The sequence below is a fragment of the Camelus ferus genome, chromosome 19, assembly GCF_009834535.1.
Source record: "Camelus ferus isolate YT-003-E chromosome 19, BCGSAC_Cfer_1.0, whole genome shotgun sequence".
NCBI classification, from domain to species: domain Eukaryota; kingdom Metazoa; phylum Chordata; class Mammalia; order Artiodactyla; family Camelidae; genus Camelus; species Camelus ferus.
In genome coordinates, this window is record NC_045714.1 from 5905691 (window position 1) to 5925081 (window position 19391).

A 19391-nucleotide genomic window follows, 5' to 3' on the forward strand; every position below is an offset into this window, starting at 1 on the left:
CCCATACTCCAGCTTGGAGCACTGAGGCCTGGGTCCTGGCGCTGCAGGAAAGATGCTTCAAGGTCACTCTGTGACTCAACGGACCGCGTCGAGACTTGAATTCAAGATCCGCTGGGGCCTTGCAAACCCGCGCGTCGTGGGAGGAGCGCACGGGGGTCGCCTAGGCAACGGGGGCGCGCCACGCCCAAGTTCGGAGCCGGGGAGGGGAGGAGGGAGCGCACGCTGCAGGATGTCTCGCGGGGCTGAGGCCGCTTCCCCCAGCACCTCCCCCGGCTCCGCCCCGCGGAAGTGCTTGCCGACATTCCAAAGCGATGATTGGTCCTTCTGCTTGGGGGCGGAGCCCGTGGCAGCGCGGTGCGTACTTCCGGCTGCCGGGTTGACATGAAGAAGCAGCGGCAGCTAGGGCGGCGGTAGCGGCAGAAGTCGAGGCTTGCAGCGGGACTCGGGGCGGAGAGCGCGACGCGGCCTAGAGCGGCAGAAGGCGCAGTGGGCCGAGGAGGAGGCGCAGCAGCCGCCCTGGCCCGTCATGGAGATGGAAAAGGAGTTCGAGCAGATCGACAAGGCCGGGAGCTGGGCGGCCATTTACCAGGTGCGGGACCGCCCGGGAGCGCGGCAGGCCGTTCTCTTCGGCCTGGTGAACCTTCCGCTCAGACCCCCAGACCCCGTTCTCCCTCCGGGTCCCGCCCTCCATCTCGGCCCTGCTGCTTGAGGATTCGACCCGACGGCGGCAGAGGCCGGCTCCCTCTCTCTTTGTCCCCGGGGTGGGCCTGCCCCTCTCCCCGGTCTCATAGTCTCCTTTGATCCCCCACCTACCTCACATCCTCCAGCCCGGATGACCTCTCAAGCTTGGAAGCCGCCCGCCTCTGCTCTCAGCGCGAACCCTCGCGCCCCGACCCCGCCCCCCTGCCTGTCCACTCTTTGTCCCCCTGGGGTTGCTAGAACACCTCCCTCCCCACGACTTCCTTTTCTAGACTGGACCACCTCAGACTCTCTTCCTTTGTCTCCCTAGGGGAAAGGGTTACTCTCCCCTCCCTCCCTCACGTTTCCTTTCCCCTAGTCTCGGTGTGCGTCGAGTCCCAAGGATGACAGTCCCTTCCCCCTTCCTGTTCATTCATTTAATGGATCTGAATCGGCGTGCCTCTTCCGTGCTAGGCACTGCCTAGGCGCAGGAGGTAGTGTTCGCTGAACAAGACAGACAAGATCCTATCCTCCATGGAGCGTAGAGTCGAATAGGGCAGTCAAACACATGAAGAGATAATTTCAGATGGTGATAAGTGCTATGAAGAAAACAAAACATAGTAGGGTAGAGAGCGGCTTCAGGGAAGGTGGGCTCCCTCAGAGAAGGGAGTCAGAGAAGATCTGTTAGAGGAAGAAACGTTTGCTCTGTTAGCTAAGCCCTGAGAGTATCAGGCCAAAGAGCCTTCCAGCCAGAAGTCCCGTAGTACCTACTTTACTGAGGCCGGAATATTACCCTGTGTCAGGCAGGCAAGGGAGAAGGTTAACGTTTTTACCCTCTCAAAAACAGCATCTTTTGCCGACGAGCATCTTATTCTTTGGTCATGTTTGAGATGATAGTGTCTTTGCAGTCCTCGTCTCCTTGTGGGTTATAGTGGTTCTTAAATTAAAAGTTAGGAAGATAGGGTTTCTGACAGATCTCTGCATCATCAGATTGAAAACGCGGAGAGGTTTACTTTCACAAGCAGTTAAATCCTCGGAAGAAAATATGTGCTCCCGATTAAATGTCATTGCGGGGGTTGTGGAGATTAACCAAAACCGCACTGGGTATTTTAAATACGTGATGTACAGAATGGAGAGATGATGTTACTTGTGTAAAGGGAGAAGGCAGATTATTCTGTTTTCAGTTTATGGGCTCAAAAGGCAAATTGTGAGGTCCATCAGCTGGTAGTATTAAAAATCTATTTTGAGCTCCACTTAAAAAGGAAAAAAGCTTTAAGCAGTTCTTTGGTATGCTTGACTAACAAAAGCCTTTTTTTTTGGCAGGCTTGGTTTCATGTGGATTTGCATCAAGCTTACTTGACAGGGTTCTTTTTACTTGCCCTGTGATGTATATTAGTTTCTGATAGACTAATATTTATAACCACTGTAATCTGTATAAGTATGACTGATCAATATATAAAATCTGTATTCCACATCTAGTCTCTCTGAGTTAATTGAATGAATTCCACTAGTGACTTTGAGAACGTGCACATTTTCTACATTGAATTTTATACAGTAGAGTCTAAAATGGTTTTAAATGAAAAAATTCTTGATCTGAAGTGTTGGAGTTGGTTATGATGTACCCCATCACAAGTGGGGGTGGCCTCCAGGAGGCACTGGGGAAAATCTTTTATACCAAAACTGACTCAGTTGACAACAACAAATTCATATTATAAAAAGTTCTTGGTTGAATTTGATTCCTTTCGGTTTTAGGACAGAGTGGGAGACCTGTCACCCAAGCATTGTTAGAACTGTGTTAAGCATGCCACTAGCTTGGAGCATGGTCGTCTGTTCATTTCCCTCATTGTTCTAATGTGTGTCTACCTCCTTGGGACCCCAGGAGTTAGTAGAGATTGCTGTACGTTGAGATTTCTCTAGACTCTGAACCGATTGCCACATTCTTGGAGGTGGTTTCTTTTATTTTAGAGAATTATCCACTATGGGCTTTCTCACCTCTATAGTACAGATATTTTTCTTTCACAAAATTGAAGTCAGAAGCTCTTTTCTTTCTTGACGTTGAAAGTGGCTCTTTATCGGCCAGCTGTGGCATTTTTAAAAATGTAGTGTTCACTTGAGTCTAAAGTGGCAAATTTTCCAAAGTGTGCGTCAATTTACCAAAACCATTATTTTTCAAGAATTCAAAGAAATGTGTTTCTGATTGGTAGAAAATGGAAGTTAAAAAAATCAGTATTTTACAGCATGTCACAATGAGGGCGGCTTTATACAAAGTCATTTTGAGCTTGCTTAGTCTGTTGTGATTTCACAAAAATAATGTGTCACAAATGACACAAAAATAATGTCATTTTTGCTTAACATTTTTTAAACACGGCATTGCAGTTATTTCTCACTATGCTAACTTCTAACTAGAACAAAAGATGTAAAAACTTGGAAACAATTGGGAAAAGAACAAAGGATGAAGTAGATTTTTGAGCACTGAGAAATGTGATGGTTTAGAAAACAAATGTTTCAGGCAAGGATATCTGCTGGCTCAGTTTGATAAAATGAGCATATCTGTTTTTAATTGTTAACGCTAATAAATAGCGTAGATACTAATAAGCATCGAGGTCTATGAAAAGTCAACTTTGATAGCAAGTTTAAATGGCTTTAAAAATTGTCTTCTATCATTTAAATGATTGTAGGTCTGGTTTGAAAAGTGGAAGTAATTAATATATAGCAAGCCTGGAGTGTCCAGAAGAGAAGAGAGAACACAGACAGGGAAAAGGGATTGGGTTTTGGAGCAAGAATGAGAGAAGGGAGGGCTTGAATGAATGAAAAATAGGATAAAGCTACCCTCCATTTGTAGTTAAGGTTTGAGTCAGGTATTTTGCTCTTTCTCGCATCTCTAAGTCTTTGATTCTCTGACAGTGTTCACTAGTTTTCAGTATGAATGATTTGATTGTTTCAGATAAAGGAGAGTGCAACAATAGCTTGTGACTTGAAGGCAAGATTTATTCTATGTTAGAGGCAGGCTTTGTAAAAGGGGCCACTCTTCCAATTGACATTTGTTTTTATAGCGGCTTTCATCGTGAAATACGATCTAATGCCTGACTAGATTAAAACCGCGTTGTAACAGAAGCTCAGTAAAACTCCTTACTGCTATACAGCTTATGTTGGTATAGTTCGAGATGAATATTTAAATTTCCCAGTAATTTTTATTTAAATATGATTCTCTTCAGAGGAAAACTGTGTTTTGTGCAGAGGAGAAAGATCTATACACTATGACTCATTTCACTTAAGAAAAAAAGACAAACGGAAATGACATGGGGAGACTGGGAAGTTCTAGTCATCTTGAGTGACCCATTAGATCTAAATGTTCTTGTGTGGCCCTGGTTTGGGTGAACTAAATATAGGTGTCTGATCACCACTTTGGAAATGGCGCAAAGATGTTTGTAATTGTCTGGACTCAGATTAACTGGGGGCACAAGTAGAAATAGTGGAGGGAAGAATTATTTTGCTGTCATTATTTGTTTGACATCACTGGCATATTTATAGGAATACTCTGGTACTTTTGGAAGTACATAGTAAACCATGTCGGATGGTTCTGAGAAGTCAGCTGGGGGCTAATGGTAATGCAAATGATTTTCAGTCGCCAGTTACCTACCATTGGGCTCCATGGCCACTCTGCTGCATTTTGCATTTAAGCATGAACAGCTCCCCTAAACCTATAAAAAATGCCTGGTATTGAGTAATGTAATTTAATGTGTACTGAATTTCATAATATAAATAAATTTTAGAATTTCCTCTAGAGGTTTTTCAGACTATAAACTGCTGAAATAACTGTGTCTTTTGTTTTTCTTTTTCACGTTCTTTTTTTGAACTGTTTTCTGATCTTTCAGATTGCAGAATCCTTTTGGCAGTTTTGTCCTATGCTGTGCTCTTAATTGCAAGTACTTTTTCATAAGCCTGCCTGAGCACATATATATTTTGTACAAGCTGGCATCCCTCCTGCAGTGTTTGTGTTAATCCCTTCATGATAACCAATTAACACTGACTACAAATGGGCTGAGCATGTTTCTTTATACTGCCTGTGTTCAGGAAAATGGGAAGTCTCTCTGGGTCATTGTTTCCAGGACAGAGTAGTTGGGTACCAGTCACTTGGTGTGCGTGTTTTGAGTAGCCAGGAGTGCTGGGGACTACGGAATGGTCCTCGACTCCCTCTGCCACATCTCATTGATTGCTCACCATGGCGGCCTTTCTACCATCCCAGTAGTCTAGGTTTGCGAATTCTGCCTGTAATACTGCTGTCATTTCTAGTTTCACACTACAGAAATGCATGAATCCTCAGCAGTCTCTCAGCATCTCCCCCCGCCCCACCGTGTATATTCTTCACATTATCACTGGAGTAATTGTGTTGAAAACAGACCTCAGCCTGTCCCTGCTCTGTTTAACTACTTCTGTGCTTCCGTTTATCTGTAAGGTCCAAGATCCTTAGTGTGGCAGCCAGGTTCCAGCCATCCCCTCGCTGTACCTTTTCTTCTCACCACACCAGAAGGTGCATCGTTATCCAACTCATCCTTATCTTTCACTCCTCTGTACGTGGCTCAGCACTTTGTCTCGGCTGCCTTTCCCGCTCACTCTGGCTCGTGCCTCCCAGCTCAGATGTGTGCCCCATCGAGCTTGATTTTGGTGCTCTCACCCGTGTGCGTCCACACCCCTTTCTACCCGTCTCCTTTAAAGTCCTGCTCTCCCGGGAGCTGCTCCTTTTTGTCTGGGTCCAGCTCCTTTAGAGTCCAAGCTATGGAGGTCAGCTGTTGAATCTTTCTCATTCATTTTGGTGTCCTCTGCACTGGGCACAAAGTGCCTAAGAGGTGTTAGAGTTGAATGGATTGTCAGCACTTTGCCCCAGGCCATTACATTGTAAAGACGAACAAGTCATGGTTCCCACTTCCCGTTTGGGGGAGGAGGAATGATACACACAGTGGGATTAGCCCACATTAGTACTAACAGCAGAGGCCACTCTCAGGAAAACAGCATGATTTGAGCTGTGGCTTGATGAGGCGATTTGGAGTTGCATGCTGTGGTGGCTGGAAGAAAAGCTTGGGTTCTTACCCAGTAGGAGTTAATACCACCAGTTTGTTTCACAGGAACTTTTAAATTTAACAGCAAATTTGTACTTGGCCTGAGGCAAACTTAATAGGAAACTTGAAGGTGATACATCTGTCTCTCTAAGAACTATTGAATTACTCTGTCCTCATCACTCTTGACTTGTTCTCACATGCCTTCTTAAAGGGCTTTGCATGTAGTTATAGTAGGTTTGTGAAATGTTTTTTGATTGGGATAAAAATAGGGTTCTGTGTAAAGTAACAACCCTTATAAAATCTGTGATTTTTTTTTTTTAATGTACAAGTGGTAAAGGAAAACATTTTTGGCCTTTGATCAGACCACCCTTCTGGCCAAAAGAATAGTTTAATCTTTTGCTTTTTCTCTAGTCTCAGCTCTAACATTAACTACACTGAATGGGTCCCTTCCTTTCTTGAAGCTTCAGTCCCTTCCTTTGTAAAAATGGGCCTTGACTAACTGATGGGTAAATTCACATCAAGTAATAAAAGTCTGTAATGTACTCACAGAGAGAATTTAATGTTCCTGAGGTAATCCTTGTAAACACTGCAGTGGTTACTCAGTTTTGTAAGGTGTTTGGGTGTCGGTGGGTCCAGTTAGGCTCAAAAGTGTATAGGAGTTTTGTGAGTTTGAAGATTCAAAAGAATTAAGTCTTTTTTTCCCAAGAAGTATTGAACATTTTTAATAAGTAGGGTTGGTTTGACACGGTGGGAAAGTGAGTGGCACTGACATGAGTTATGCTTGCACTTTTTCTCTAAGTAGCATTGGGTGGTTTTTCCTGTAAAGATAGAGGAACTGATTCTTGAGAATTTACGAAAGATTCAACCCCAGTTAGGTACATGAAGAGTAGCTGCCCTTTATGTTGTAATTTTAGAAAGAAACCTACATTTGGTCTAAACTTCTTCTGGAGAGGACAACAGTTTACACAGCTGCCATGTTTGAGAAGAAAGTCCCTAGGGTGCCAGCATTTTAGAAATAATGCTTCACTGTGTAGACGCGGCTGCATCGTTTCCTGGCTCCTGACCTCTCTTTTTTCAAGGCAGCTCGGCTTAATCACAAGTATCTTACCAACAGTTTATAAATGTTGAATGTCTGAAGACTAGAAATGAGACCATTTCCCATGGAAGATTTTTTTTTCCCCCTAAATAAATAGGCAAAGGAAAGTCAAGCCCCTCCTAGATGTTAGGGGTGCAGTGCAAGTCACACTGCAGACAGAAATAACTACTGATAAATGATTTTCAGTTTGTTTGTTTGTTTTAACTTATGACCTGATTCAATTTGCAGTTCTGAATGCTTATGATTCTACAAAGACAGTAGAGGTTTACAGATACTCCATGGTAATCAGATTGAGTTGGTACTTCGAGAAGTTCTATAACATGGACTCACAGTCAACATGCCTTTTTAGCAAAGGGACACTTAAGGTCTGTATTTTCTCTGGAAGATACAGATATCCCCCACTCCTCTTGGTCTAGTACTGTGCCAGGAAATTCCAAAACCTTCTTGAGGGTGAACTGCTGTTGAAGTAGACCTTTGGGCCCAAGTGAACTTGTGTCCTGGGCTCCTTTCTCTTTTTCTTGCAGAGCTTTCTTCCCGAAGACTGAGTGAGGCATGTTTTCTCTTACAGACAAAGAAGGAAAATCCTCGGCTGTGTTTGTGGCTTTTGTGGGCAGGCGACACCACTTGCAAAGATAAGATGAGCACAGCAAAACTAGGTTTCCAAAGCCATGGTTTAAAATTTATTAGTTAGCGATTAGAGAAGGAAAACGCTCCCTTATCTCCACTACTCTCTTATGAAACATTTTCCCCCTTGACTTTTTTTCCTTACCTAATGGCTCCGTAATTGGTGCATCTCTTCCTTTTGAAGACTCAATTTAAAATTGTCATGCTAAGTTCCAAGGAGCAGCTTAGCTAGTTTTTTATTCTCATGAGTACTGATTACTCAGAGAATATACACTGTTGTGAATTACTTACAGGAAAGTGAACATCAAGTAATTACTCCAAATTGTTGGAGTTCTCTTAAAAACAGGGGGTTACTTAAAGATGTCTGTGCATGAAATCACTTCTGAGTGTAACTTCACTCAAGAGAACAAATAGGCAAGCTGCATTTAGCATAATATGGTGAGTTAGCTTTAAATTCCCTTGATGATTAAACTTTTGTCGCTGTTATATTTATCTCTTAGATTTTTGTATTGCTTCACTATTCAAATAGTCAGAGCTTGGTTTGCTTCTAAAAGAATAAAGGGGAAGTGTGCCTCATTGGGTCATAAATATTTGTGTGGCTCACTTTTGCACAGAGAGAAGAGGCCTCTAAGAAGATATTAAGTGGTCTTTTGGAGGGAGGATATTCTGTTTTGTGTTTTTTGTTGTTGTTCTTGTCATTGTTTTGCTTTGTTTTTTACCATGATTTGAACTGTATTTTTAACAGCATCTTAGAGTTAAGAGCATTGCTGTTATTGTACTCTGCTACCTGGATACCACCTCCCCGTTGCCGGGGTCTTTCGGATCATCCTGGGAGGTGGGGGGAAGGGGTGAGGCAGTGTGCAAGATCAGGAAGTTGTGTTAAGCCAATCAGGTTGACAGGCACAAAGCCACATTTCTGGAGCAATCCGCAGTACACCGGGTGATTTGGTCATGCTTGAGGATCAGCTGGTCCACATCTCTCACGAACATTCCTTGCGAATCCACATCCCCATGATGTGCTGTGTTTTAATGGGTCCTTTATGTACCTATCATGGTACCATTTCTAAGGATACTTAACTATTCCTTTGTATGCCACGTACACTTTTTCTTAATATTTTCTAGGAATATTCGTATCACTCGCAGTATTTTATTCCATCTCTTCTCACCATAGTACCCAGGTTGCCACTTTTCCTTGTTTTTCTTTTGAGAGTGAGTAATAGTATTAAGGAGTGCACAGTAGCCGTTGGTAGGTTCTATACTCACCTTTACTTAACCACTTGTTTCCATCCTTTGTAAGCTTGAGCTTTTCCCAGAAAACTTACTAAAATGTAGTCATTATGCAGAGAGAATCACTGTAAAACTAGTTGAAGTTTAGCAAACTAGGACTCTTTTCTCATCAACGCATATTTGCCAACTAAGCTTCCTTTTGCAACTTGTTCCACTGTTTGATGACAACAAATTTTGTGTTTCCCAACAGACTTTGTTCACTAGAAGATGTTGCTTCTGAAAGTAGGAAATAACTGGCTTGAGGAGATGCAGGCAAGCTTTGGTTTGAAGTGGGAGTCTGGTACGTCCTTAGCCCTCTGCAGCTGGAGATGGGTGTGGTCCATCATCTGAAATTTCCTATCTTCAGTTTGAGGAGGTGGTTACGATTCTAACCACTTAAGAACTGCGCGGCACATGCTATTTTATTTACAGGGCAAAACTTAGCTCTGATGGTTTCCCTTGTACTTGCCTTCAAGTTAATAAAATGTCATTCTTTGGTAATGTTTATGCCAGGTCCATTTTAGAAGAAAGAAGGGATATAGCTGAAGTTAAAGGATTAAGTTGGCATCACACCTTAAGTTTTATAAATGCCTTCAGTGTTTGATTTTTGTAGGTTGATCATAAGGAAGTGATAAGTATGTTAGGTTATTTGTGGTTTGAGCTAATTTTAGTCTCCTGTTCACAGCTTGCTTTATATCCTTTGACATTAAAACATGCTTTCTAGAAAGATACATTTTGAATGTAGGCCCCAGTCTATATTGTACACTTGGCTACATTTCAAAAAAGTATTTTCTCAATAGTTGGACAGTTTGAAGCCTAGTAACATTCTTTTAAAATCACTGATTCCTTTGCTTAGTGATGGCTCTGCTTTTCCAGCAAGTAAATTAGATTCTTTCATAGAGGCTTACTTAAAACTCTTGTGCCAAGCCAGCGGCTAAAAGGGCATGGTTGATATTAGAGGATTTTTAAAGGAGTATGACTGACCCTGAGATGTACTGAAGCAAGGCTTTGATTGACTGTGTATAGGAAACCTTCCCCACCCTGTCCCTTTGGTTGATGGAGTGTTTTGCCTCTAAAGCCTAGGTCTTTGTCTGTTTCCAGTACTGGTTCATTTCCCACAGAACAGTTTTGTTTCAAAGCTTTAGTCCCAGGCTGCCCTGCCACCCACCCTTCCCCAACCACCTTGAACATACATCCCCCCAGAGACTTATGAGGTGATGGAAGGAGAGGACGGGGTTTGGGTTCTGAGTCTGTCTTTAACTGTTGTGGGACCTTGAGGGAGTTGATAAGAAGGATCTGTAAAATGTGCTGATGAGACCAGATAGCCTTACAGCAGGACCGGAATCTGACGTTCTACAGTGTGGTCACATCAGGAGCCAGAAGAGTGGGGCAGCTTTTCTGGAAAAATTGGGGCTTCATGTCCTCCTCATCTAGATTTCATAGCCCTCTATGTTCCATGAGACAGAACTTTAAACTTTCATGTTTACTCAAATCAAAACTTTAAAAATCCATTATGTCCTTACAAATAATAAAACACCCTGTGAGGGCAAAAACCAATTCTTTTGTAAAATTTACTGAATGCCACATTGATGAATGCAGTGTCCTTTGAAATTTTTCTCATTTCTAAAGAGGATTATTGGGTTTTGTAATTGGACTGAAATCTCCCATTCAAGGGAGAAACACGCAGTCTGATCCACATTCTACCCTCATTCATAATAAAACCCAGTAACAGTTAACAGTTATTGAATTCTGTTATGTGCCTCAGGCACTGTACAAAGTGCTTTACATGCAGTACCATTTATTACACACCACAAGTTGGTCTTTAATAGCAGGAAATATTTTAGGAGGACAATTAAGTGCCAGAGCCTCGACATTCTTCTCCGCCTGAGGTCTCCCATGTCCTGTATCCAGCTTTACAGCGACACTGTGGCCGTACTCGGTGATGCGGGGAGTATGCAAAGAGAGATGGAATTGTGCTGTGCCTCCCGATTGATTAGGACTTGAGAAGAGAGAGTTTGTAGATTGTGACATTACCCATATTTCTGACCTCTTACCTAGATGTCACAAATGGGCCACCCAGTTATATTTTGCTTGGTCCACACAGTGCTTTTAAAAAAGAGGAGTTTAAACTTTTGTCATTTTATATGAATCAGGAGAAATCACATACAAATCCAGATTTGTATGTGAACAAATACAAATTTGTGAACAACCTGAAGATCACGCCGTCTGAGCGCGCCTCTGCAGTGAGCTGAGGGTGCCGCTCCTGCTGGACCGTCGTGTGTGTGGGTCCTTCAGTCTGACAACAGCTCATAGCAGGACCCGCTGTCCTCACTCATAGTGAATGACCCAACCCTTGGATGCACTTGAGCTTTTAGCTTCTACTCCAGACTGGGTTTTTTACTGGAGTTTGTTATTAGCATTAGAATTAAGATGATTTTAAAAAGGTGTTTAGCCTTGTAAGTAGTTGGTGTACTATCATTAGATAAAATCAAAGCAGGGGAAGTCAGAGTTTGGCTGGTGTGACATGCCTGAGGGAGTGCCCTTGACGGTAAAATTCGGGATAAAACCCTTAGCCAGATGCTTCTTTCCTTCCTGCCCTCCCCCTTCCCTCTTCATCCTTAGCCCCTTCTATTTTGAGGAAGTTGGGAGCTGCCACCATTTTTTTCCACCTCAAGCAACTGAGTGTGACTGTATTTTTGTCCCATGTTCAATTATTTCCACGAACTATTTTTCATGACCAGCTTGGAAATTAAATTGGGTGGTTCCTATAGGACTTGATAAGGAGAATGTCTGGCTCAAATATGCTTACACAGAGAAATCTAGGAAGTAATGTTTTTAATGACTCGATTTGTGACCTGGTTAGGAATGATACCATTTATTATGTATCTGTATTAGTGATTAGATTGTTTCTCTACCTTATCCTCTTTCTCAAGGGATAAAATAAATGATAGCCATGATTTAAAAAATATATATGGGTTACATAGAAAGTGTGTGAAAGGTCTCTCTCCCTGTTTAGCTACAGGTTCATATATTGAAAGAGATGCTATTTCTTTGATCCCTGTTGACCATCTCTTACTCCATAGAGGTATGTTGTCTGTGATAAATTAGAACAAGCAATAGATAAAGAAGATCCTTTACCAGTATAAAACAATCAAGATCTTTGTTCTAAGTTTTGTACCTTTTCCCCTCCAAAGCTAAATCTCAGGAGGACAAAACCAACTCAGTGTTTTAGCACTCCTAACTCATGTGACATGATGGCATTAGCCATTTAATATTTTTTTGTATATGTGAAATTAAAATCAATAACTGAAGATCCGTTTCTCCATGAAGCCCTTCACCTACCCTTTATTTCCTCCTCTATTCTAAGTTGTGTGCTCCTTTCAGGCAGAGTCCATTTGTTCACTCATTCAGGTCCATGAGCAGCTACTCGGTGCCAGGCTCTATGCCAGGTGGTGAGGAAGAAAGATGCCGTTAGTCCTTACCCTTAAGAAGTTCAGTAGTCCAGCCAGCAAAGGGGCTGAGTAAGAGACATCCCTGTTCAGAGTGATGAGCTCTCATGTAGGGTTGGGTGCTTAGAGACGCTCAGGAAGAGGCAATTGGGAGAAGGAAAAGCAAAGGAGCTGTCAGGTAAAGACAGTCTATAAAACTAATACCTAAGTGGAGATTCCAAGGGCAGGCAGGAGGGAGCCCAGTATGTTCTCCAGGTTCACTCCTCCTTGCCCTGTTCATGTTAAGTGTTACATTACCTAAGCTTGAAAGCATGGGAGCATATTTAACTTTCTTCTTTGGTCTTAAGCCTCCTCTTCCCATCCCTTCCCCCCAATTCATATGGATTGTGTGTGTCTCTCTCTCCATACACACACACACACACACACACACACACACACACACACACACGTGTATGTGTTTCTTCTCTCCCTTCTTTTCTATTTCCTCTGCCCTTACTTCTTACCTTGACTGTGATAATGGCCTCAAAACCCTTCTAATAGGGTGACATAGTGAAGGCTACATCATGCCATTGACCTCATGCCACTGTGTAGTGAGGTCATCTGTGTCGGCGTCTTCTCTGGGAAGATGATGTTTGTGTCATCGTCAATGTTACAGTCCTAGAGCACCGACCACAGTGCATTGTGCTCAGTAGGCAGGTAGTACAGTGTTCATTGCAATGAAGTGGTAGCTTTTATATAAAGAGTTACATTTTTCTTATTTAACTATGTATGCAGATACTCTTCAGTCTGTACAAAAGGCAGAATTATATTTTAATATGTAAACTAAAGTTTTTTTTTAAGAATCTGTAAGTATAAGCCTGACTCAGTAAGAATAAATTGAAAATATGTGGCTAGCCCCCTGATTTGCAGATGACACTATGAGAATAAAGGTCTCATTTATTCATTGTGAATTCTGAAGGATATTTTTAATAATGTTGGCTGGCTTATCCCATTATGTGGTCTGTTCATAAGCCGTTCTCAATACACAGGTGGCTTTGTTTGAGTGATTCTTTCAAGTCAAGTACCTTGTAAAATAACTTAAGTTTACTGATAATTATCCTGCTTTTAAATGGCTAAGTGGTAGGCTTTAATTTTCAGGCATTTTAACATTTTGGATATGATTACAAATTCTGAGACTTTATGATTACTTAAACACAAAAATTTATCTTCTTGAGTAATTCTGAATGATTTACTGATTGCTGCCTATTTTCCATTCATATGCTTACTAAACTCTTTACTTGCTATGGAAGAAGCAGCCGGAATTAGGTACCTGCAAACCATTAACATTGTGAAACATCGTCCCTTTATTTCTTTTTCTAATTCTAGCTCTGAAGATGAAGTAGTCCTAGATTCGATTTGTTAAAGAATAATTGTTACTATTCATTACAGATTTGGAAAGGGGAGAGTTTTTTTGTCAATGGATGAAAAGTAGAGTAAAAGAAGTTTAGATATTTTTCATTTAATGGTGAGGGAGGATGTTGAAGTGTGGTTTTGGTTTTTATTTTTCCTTCTTCTGGTTTTATTTTGGAGTCATTTACATGTCACTGAGTGGACACCATAGAGCATCCATAGCAGTAGATGTGCAGAGTAGAAAAACAGTAGTTCACAGGCCTCTCAACAGAATCACTAAACATAGCTGTTAAATGGCCAGAATATTGCAGTGGGGGAGCAACTGTTTTTAAGATGAAAATGAATAAAAAAGCATTATAAAAAGAAGTCCAAACTCTGGATAAGACTCCTGATCATTGATTATGCTGATTATGTCTTCAAATTTGCTGAAGAAAGTGAGAACACTGTGGTTGGAAGGGAGATGTAGCTATGTGTGTGGGGAGGGGGCAGCATGTGTATCGTAGAGAGGATTCCAGCAAGCATTCCTAGTCAATAAATTGCCATATTGGAGAATTGTTTAATTACTTGCCTATATTATGCTAGTTGTATTTTAAGTAGGCCCCTCCACCTCCCTCCCTTTCCCCTTCCTTTACCTGGCTTACAACACGTTTTCTGTTCCACAGCTGCGGTCACCCCTGGGCCACGTCGGTGTTCATTTGGGCCATCCACCTGACATCCTCACCTCGCCTCTGGGAAATTTCGTGTCCCTCTCCTTCCGCTGTCTCCCTCCTGTTGGCAGGCCCTGGCCATTGGGACCTTTTCTGTCTTTGACGTCTCATTAGACTGAGACCTTCCACTCTCTGATCACAGCGTCCAGTGCCTCAGCGCTCCCTCACTCAGTTATTTCCCCTCCTCTGCGTTGACTCATTCAGCGGGATTTCCAGCTGCTCCTCTCCAACCCGAGTCCTCGCTTTGCTCTGTAGGCAGCTGGCCGGTCCCTTGCAATGCTGCCTTTCCCACGTTCGCACCTGGCCCTTTTGCCCGTCTTGCCATCAGCATACCCATCCAGCTCTGGCCCTGGCCCAGGCCAGCGCCTGCCTTTCTCTCCCTGGGCCAGGCTCCTCGGTGCTGCTGGAGAAAATCTCCCAGTTTTGCAGATTGAGCCACTAGAAATCTGATCTTTAACCTCCTGTCTGTCTCCCTCGGCTCTTGGTGGTCAGATCTGAAGCTTGCCTGTCATCCTAATTTCTCTCACAAGGAAAAAGGAGCCTTTGTTCCTAAGGCAACCCTTGGACCTGTGCAAGATCTTGATACCTTCCCATCCTACCTGCTGGAGGCATCTTGCTCTAAGAGTTTAGTGATTCTTTTAGGTATGCGTCCTTACCCCTCCCTCTGTGTTACCATCTTCCTTGAACCACTTCAGCACTTTCAGGCTTCCTGTGACTCCCCCTCTAGCCACTGCTCTGAAGTTTCCTTCTCCAGTTGAAATGTTTGAATAAATAGGTCACTTTGTCCATTGTTCCTCTCCCAGTCACTCCTTGACCCAGGGAAGTTAGGCTCCACCCCAGCAAGCCACTGAAATAATTCTGACAAGGTCACCGTTAGCTTCCTTGTTGCTAAGACAGTGGATTCTCTGCATCCTTATCATAGCACCATTTAACATGGTCGACTTCTGTTTGCCGCTTGAATATTCTCTAACCCCAGTTTCCATAACTCTCTTTTTCTTTTTCTTTCCTTTTATATCTCCTTCTCTAGCTAGTCCCAGCTCTCACTCATTCTGGGCTTCTTCGCTGCTCCTCTGCCAGGGAAGCTTCCCAAGGCTCTGCACGCTGCGCCTTTCATCTGACTCTGTTCTTCCTGGGCTGCCTCAGTTTTTCACCTAGGAAATACTGTTGAGTTCAGGGCGTGCTTGTATACAGTCTTGCACTCTGGGACAGCTTTCCAAACACTCTTCGGTCCTGGAATGGTGAGGCTCTCTGTCTCTCACAGAGCCTTTGCTTATATATTTCCTCTGCCTGGAACATTCTCCCTCACTAATTCTTGTTCTTCCTTCCAGTCCCATCTTAGGAGTCCCCTTGTAAGATGCTTTCTCAGATTTCCCCTTTCCCCAGGTCCAAGTTAGGTGCCTTTTACAGGTCTTCGCATGGCCCCTATGTTTCGGCTTCCATAGTGCCTTGTGCGGTTATACTGGACTGTGGTTCTGTAATTGCCTGTTCACTCACCTATTGCCAAGTAACCTGTTGAGTCTTAAAAGGGGCAGGACTGCTTTTGTTTGTGTCATTTCTACCTTTTAGTACCCAGTATAGCGCCTGGCATATAAAAGTATCTGGTAAGTAGTTTCTGAATAAATAGATGAGCTGAGCTGTTTAGGTTTGTGAATTAGAAGCTGGTTCATAGGGAGGCATCATTTTGTGCAAACCATGTGTTACTGACGCACCACTGATTTAGCACACGCTTTGTTTTCCCTGTTACCCTATAATTTTCTGTATATGGAATAAACCCCTCCCCTGTTGAAATTAGAAGCCCCTTCTAGTGAGAACTGTGTGTAATTCTTGGCATCTCCCTCACAGTGCCTTGCACGTAGCTGGACTTCATTTCGATGAGCCTCATCCCAGATAGATAGACACGTACACTTGGTGGAACTGGGTCTGGTCTGTACCACGTCCTTGTCTTCCTCAGCTGGTCCTGCCTCTGCTGTGCACAGTGCATGCCACTCTGGAGGGGCAGTTTCCCTGTAGTGGATTAGCTCTTGGGTTCCAGCGTGCTGGCCAAGTTTGAGAGATGTCAGTCATATGAGAATCTCCCTCGTTCAAACCTTAGGTTTGGTAGCTGGGACTGACCAAGGCTGACAGGAAATAGAGGCATTTATTCTAGCCAGTGTTGTCAGCTTGCAGGAAGCAGAGCTCTCGTTAGCATATGATTTTGTGGTTGGTTCCATGCTCCTCTATAAAAGTAAAGAACTGGACAAAAATGGGAGGAGCGTGCTTGGGTCTCTAAAGTTAGATCCTTTTTCCTAAGTAATTTGCCTTTGGAGTTTTCATTTGTTTGGAATTTCCTGAGATTTTGATCTTGCCAGAAGGTTCCCAGCAAAAAAAAAAAAAAAAAAGAAAAAAGAAAAGAAAAGAAAAAATTCTGGGCAGGTGAAGCATTTGCATGTGAAATGAAATCATTGTTTTTGTTTTTAACTCTTTTCTTAATGTATTCTCCTTGGTTAAGCCATAAAGGTTATTTTATTATTTGTAAATCTCAATTTTGCCCTCATCTTCTGGCTCTTACGAAATGAGTGTTATTGTTTGAATGGAGAAGAGAGAGGAGAGGAATAAAAATAAATGTAGAAGCCTTGTTCCTGCCTAGGCAGGCTTGGCTTTATATATAGCTTGGAGCAGAAGGACATGTCTGGTCTGGTGATGAAGAAGGGATATTTCAGGTTGGTTTGGCTTCTTGTTGTATTTGATTGTTTTTTAAGGTTTGTCTTTTAAACTGAAATTTTTATGTGAATGTAATCAAATTTAGATAAAGGTACTTAGTTTCACAATTTGCAGAGCACATTTCTGTTACCTATTTTAAGCACAAGTCATTGTGGTGAATGACTTGGGGCAAGGGTTGTTTCTCAAATGAACTGAGGTCTGGCATGTGGTCACGAGCAGACCTGTGACCCAAAGGGAATTCTTTTCTTCCTGGTCCAGTGTCCTTTCCTCCAGACGTGGAGCTCCAGGAATGTCTTTCATCAGGGTAACTGGGTTTAAACAGAATAGAGGTTTCCTGTTGTACTGCAGTGCTCACTCGCCTGCCTGCGTTCTGTTCATCTCAGAGCAGGGCTTCTGAATCCTCAGTGTTGTTGGCTGAGTTTTTTTTAAGCATAAAAATGCCTTTTCATAAGTTTGAAGCTCATAGGTAAGAGTTGAGAACAAAGTAGAAATAGTGTTAAAGATGGAGTGTTGGCAGGAGTCTTATAAAACATGTTGAAGCTGGTGTGGGAAGTGGTAAGCGTTTGTATTTTAGTGTGTTGGGTTCAGACCTACCTATTCGGTCCCTGTGTTGTAGTCTGTATGTTACTGAGTCCCCATCCACAGTCATCCTCTCTGTCTCGTTTTCCCCTTCCTTGCTTCCGCTCCTCACCACCCTCTCCCCCCATGGCCGCCACAGCCACCACTAGCAATTACCGACATGTTGGATCTTGGGCTGCTTCCCTATAAGGATGTGGGGCAAGTGGTGTTGGCTGTAGACGTGGTAACCAAGCTCTGCGGGTTCTCACTACGTTCCTCGTGACGTTGGACTGGCTGCAAACTAGCAATAAACTGCTTCTTCTGCTCTCTCATCTGTGTGTAGTTGCTTTCTATCTGTATTTAACACATCTACAATCTATCAATGCCAGGTGAAGAGGATGGATGATAGAAGCAAGCCTATGCTTAAAAGTTGGGAGAGATGTTAATAAATAGCCACAAAATCAACTAGAACAGACTATAAAGTAGTTCAAGCTCAGTCTGTGGCCACATTTTGTGTTCATATGTTTTGGGTTTGGTTTTTGTTTGTTTGTTTGTTTTTGTTTTAATCTTGTTTAGTCTTTTTTTTTTTTAAGTCGACAGGCTTTGGATGGACGGCTGTGGCCAGTCTTGCATGATCATGGAGTACCTGGCTGTGAGGCTCAGTTTTTCCAGAGTGTCCCCATAACTCTTGTTTGGGTCAGTTCACAGGAACACTGCTCAGATGGACTTTTCCGGCTGGCATAGAGTCAAATGGTAGCCAACCATGAAAGTACAGACAGTCCCTGATACATAAGTGTGTCTGCTTCAAAAGGTTGAAAGTTAGTTGTCTGGGACTCTGAACATATTTTCTATAGAATCAGTGCTACGAATGTTGGTTAAGTTCCAGGCTTACCCATGGTTTCTATTTAATCTGCAGCACACCTAAAGTGTTCTTACAATGTGTGATTTCCCCATAGAATGCTTATTTATGATAATGATTACATATATAATATTTAATTTTACACATAATAGTGATTCTATGAGTAGAAATCATTCTGGGTTCCATCCAGGGTAGTGTACGGGGTGGGGTGGGTGTGGGTGTATATTAACACATACCCTTCTTATGCAGCCTTGGTGCTGGAAGTGTGTTTTCTCATCTCCAGATCACTATGGACTCCCATGGATTTTGGAGGAAAGGCAGGATTCAAGGTTGCAGGATGTAGGTTAGAGCCAAGAGCAATAGATTAGGCTGGCATTTCTGGGACTGGGGAGCAGTGACAGCTCCCATCCTCTGCTTAGGCCTGGCTGTCGCTTCCTTACCCCCTTTTGTTTTCTTCTGGGGGCCCCAGGCATTGACCTTTTACCCCTTGGTTACCGTTTTTGGGGGGCTTTGACCAGAGCTTTATCCTATTAGATGATAAATGATATTCTATCAGAATCCCCTGTTTTTGAAATAAATATATAGTCTTTTTGAGGTTTTCTAAGTTAAATGTTGTGGCAGAGTTATCACGTTAATTTTGCTCTGGGAAATTACAGAATCGCAGGTGACTAATCTTTATAAACTGTACCTGTAGTTCAGTTTCATTCCCCCTGTTTATATCACATTGCAAAAAATAATAGCTTTTGTAACTAACACTGCCTGCCTTGATTGCTTTTCTTATTTAAGATTCGTTTTCAGATAAGACCTTTTCACAATAGTGCATGAAACTGAATAGTGCACCTCCTACTTAAACCCTGTGAAACTGGCCATGGCAGTATTTCAGGGTCCAAGATGACTCCTGTCAAGAGACTGGATAAACCTGTGGGTAGGTCGTCCCTGTGGTCTCTTATGGCTTGATTTGTGCCTCACCTGGTACACGTTTTAGGGCAAGGACGGGCAGCAGATGGG

The 19391-nt window shown here is 42.8% G+C and overlaps 1 protein-coding gene across 1 annotated transcript in view; it reads left to right on the top strand.

Moving 5' to 3' along the window:
* Positions 1–367: 367 nt before the first annotated feature.
* The window catches only part of PTPN1 (protein tyrosine phosphatase non-receptor type 1), a 62746-nt gene continuing 43722 nt past the window's right edge, over positions 368–19391 (top strand). Inside the window, exon 1 of the mRNA XM_006174977.3 lies at positions 368–589. Within this exon, the coding sequence (XP_006175039.1) occupies positions 527–589 (63 nt within the window). The 5' untranslated portion in view covers positions 368–526. The remainder of the gene's footprint in view (positions 590–19391) is intronic.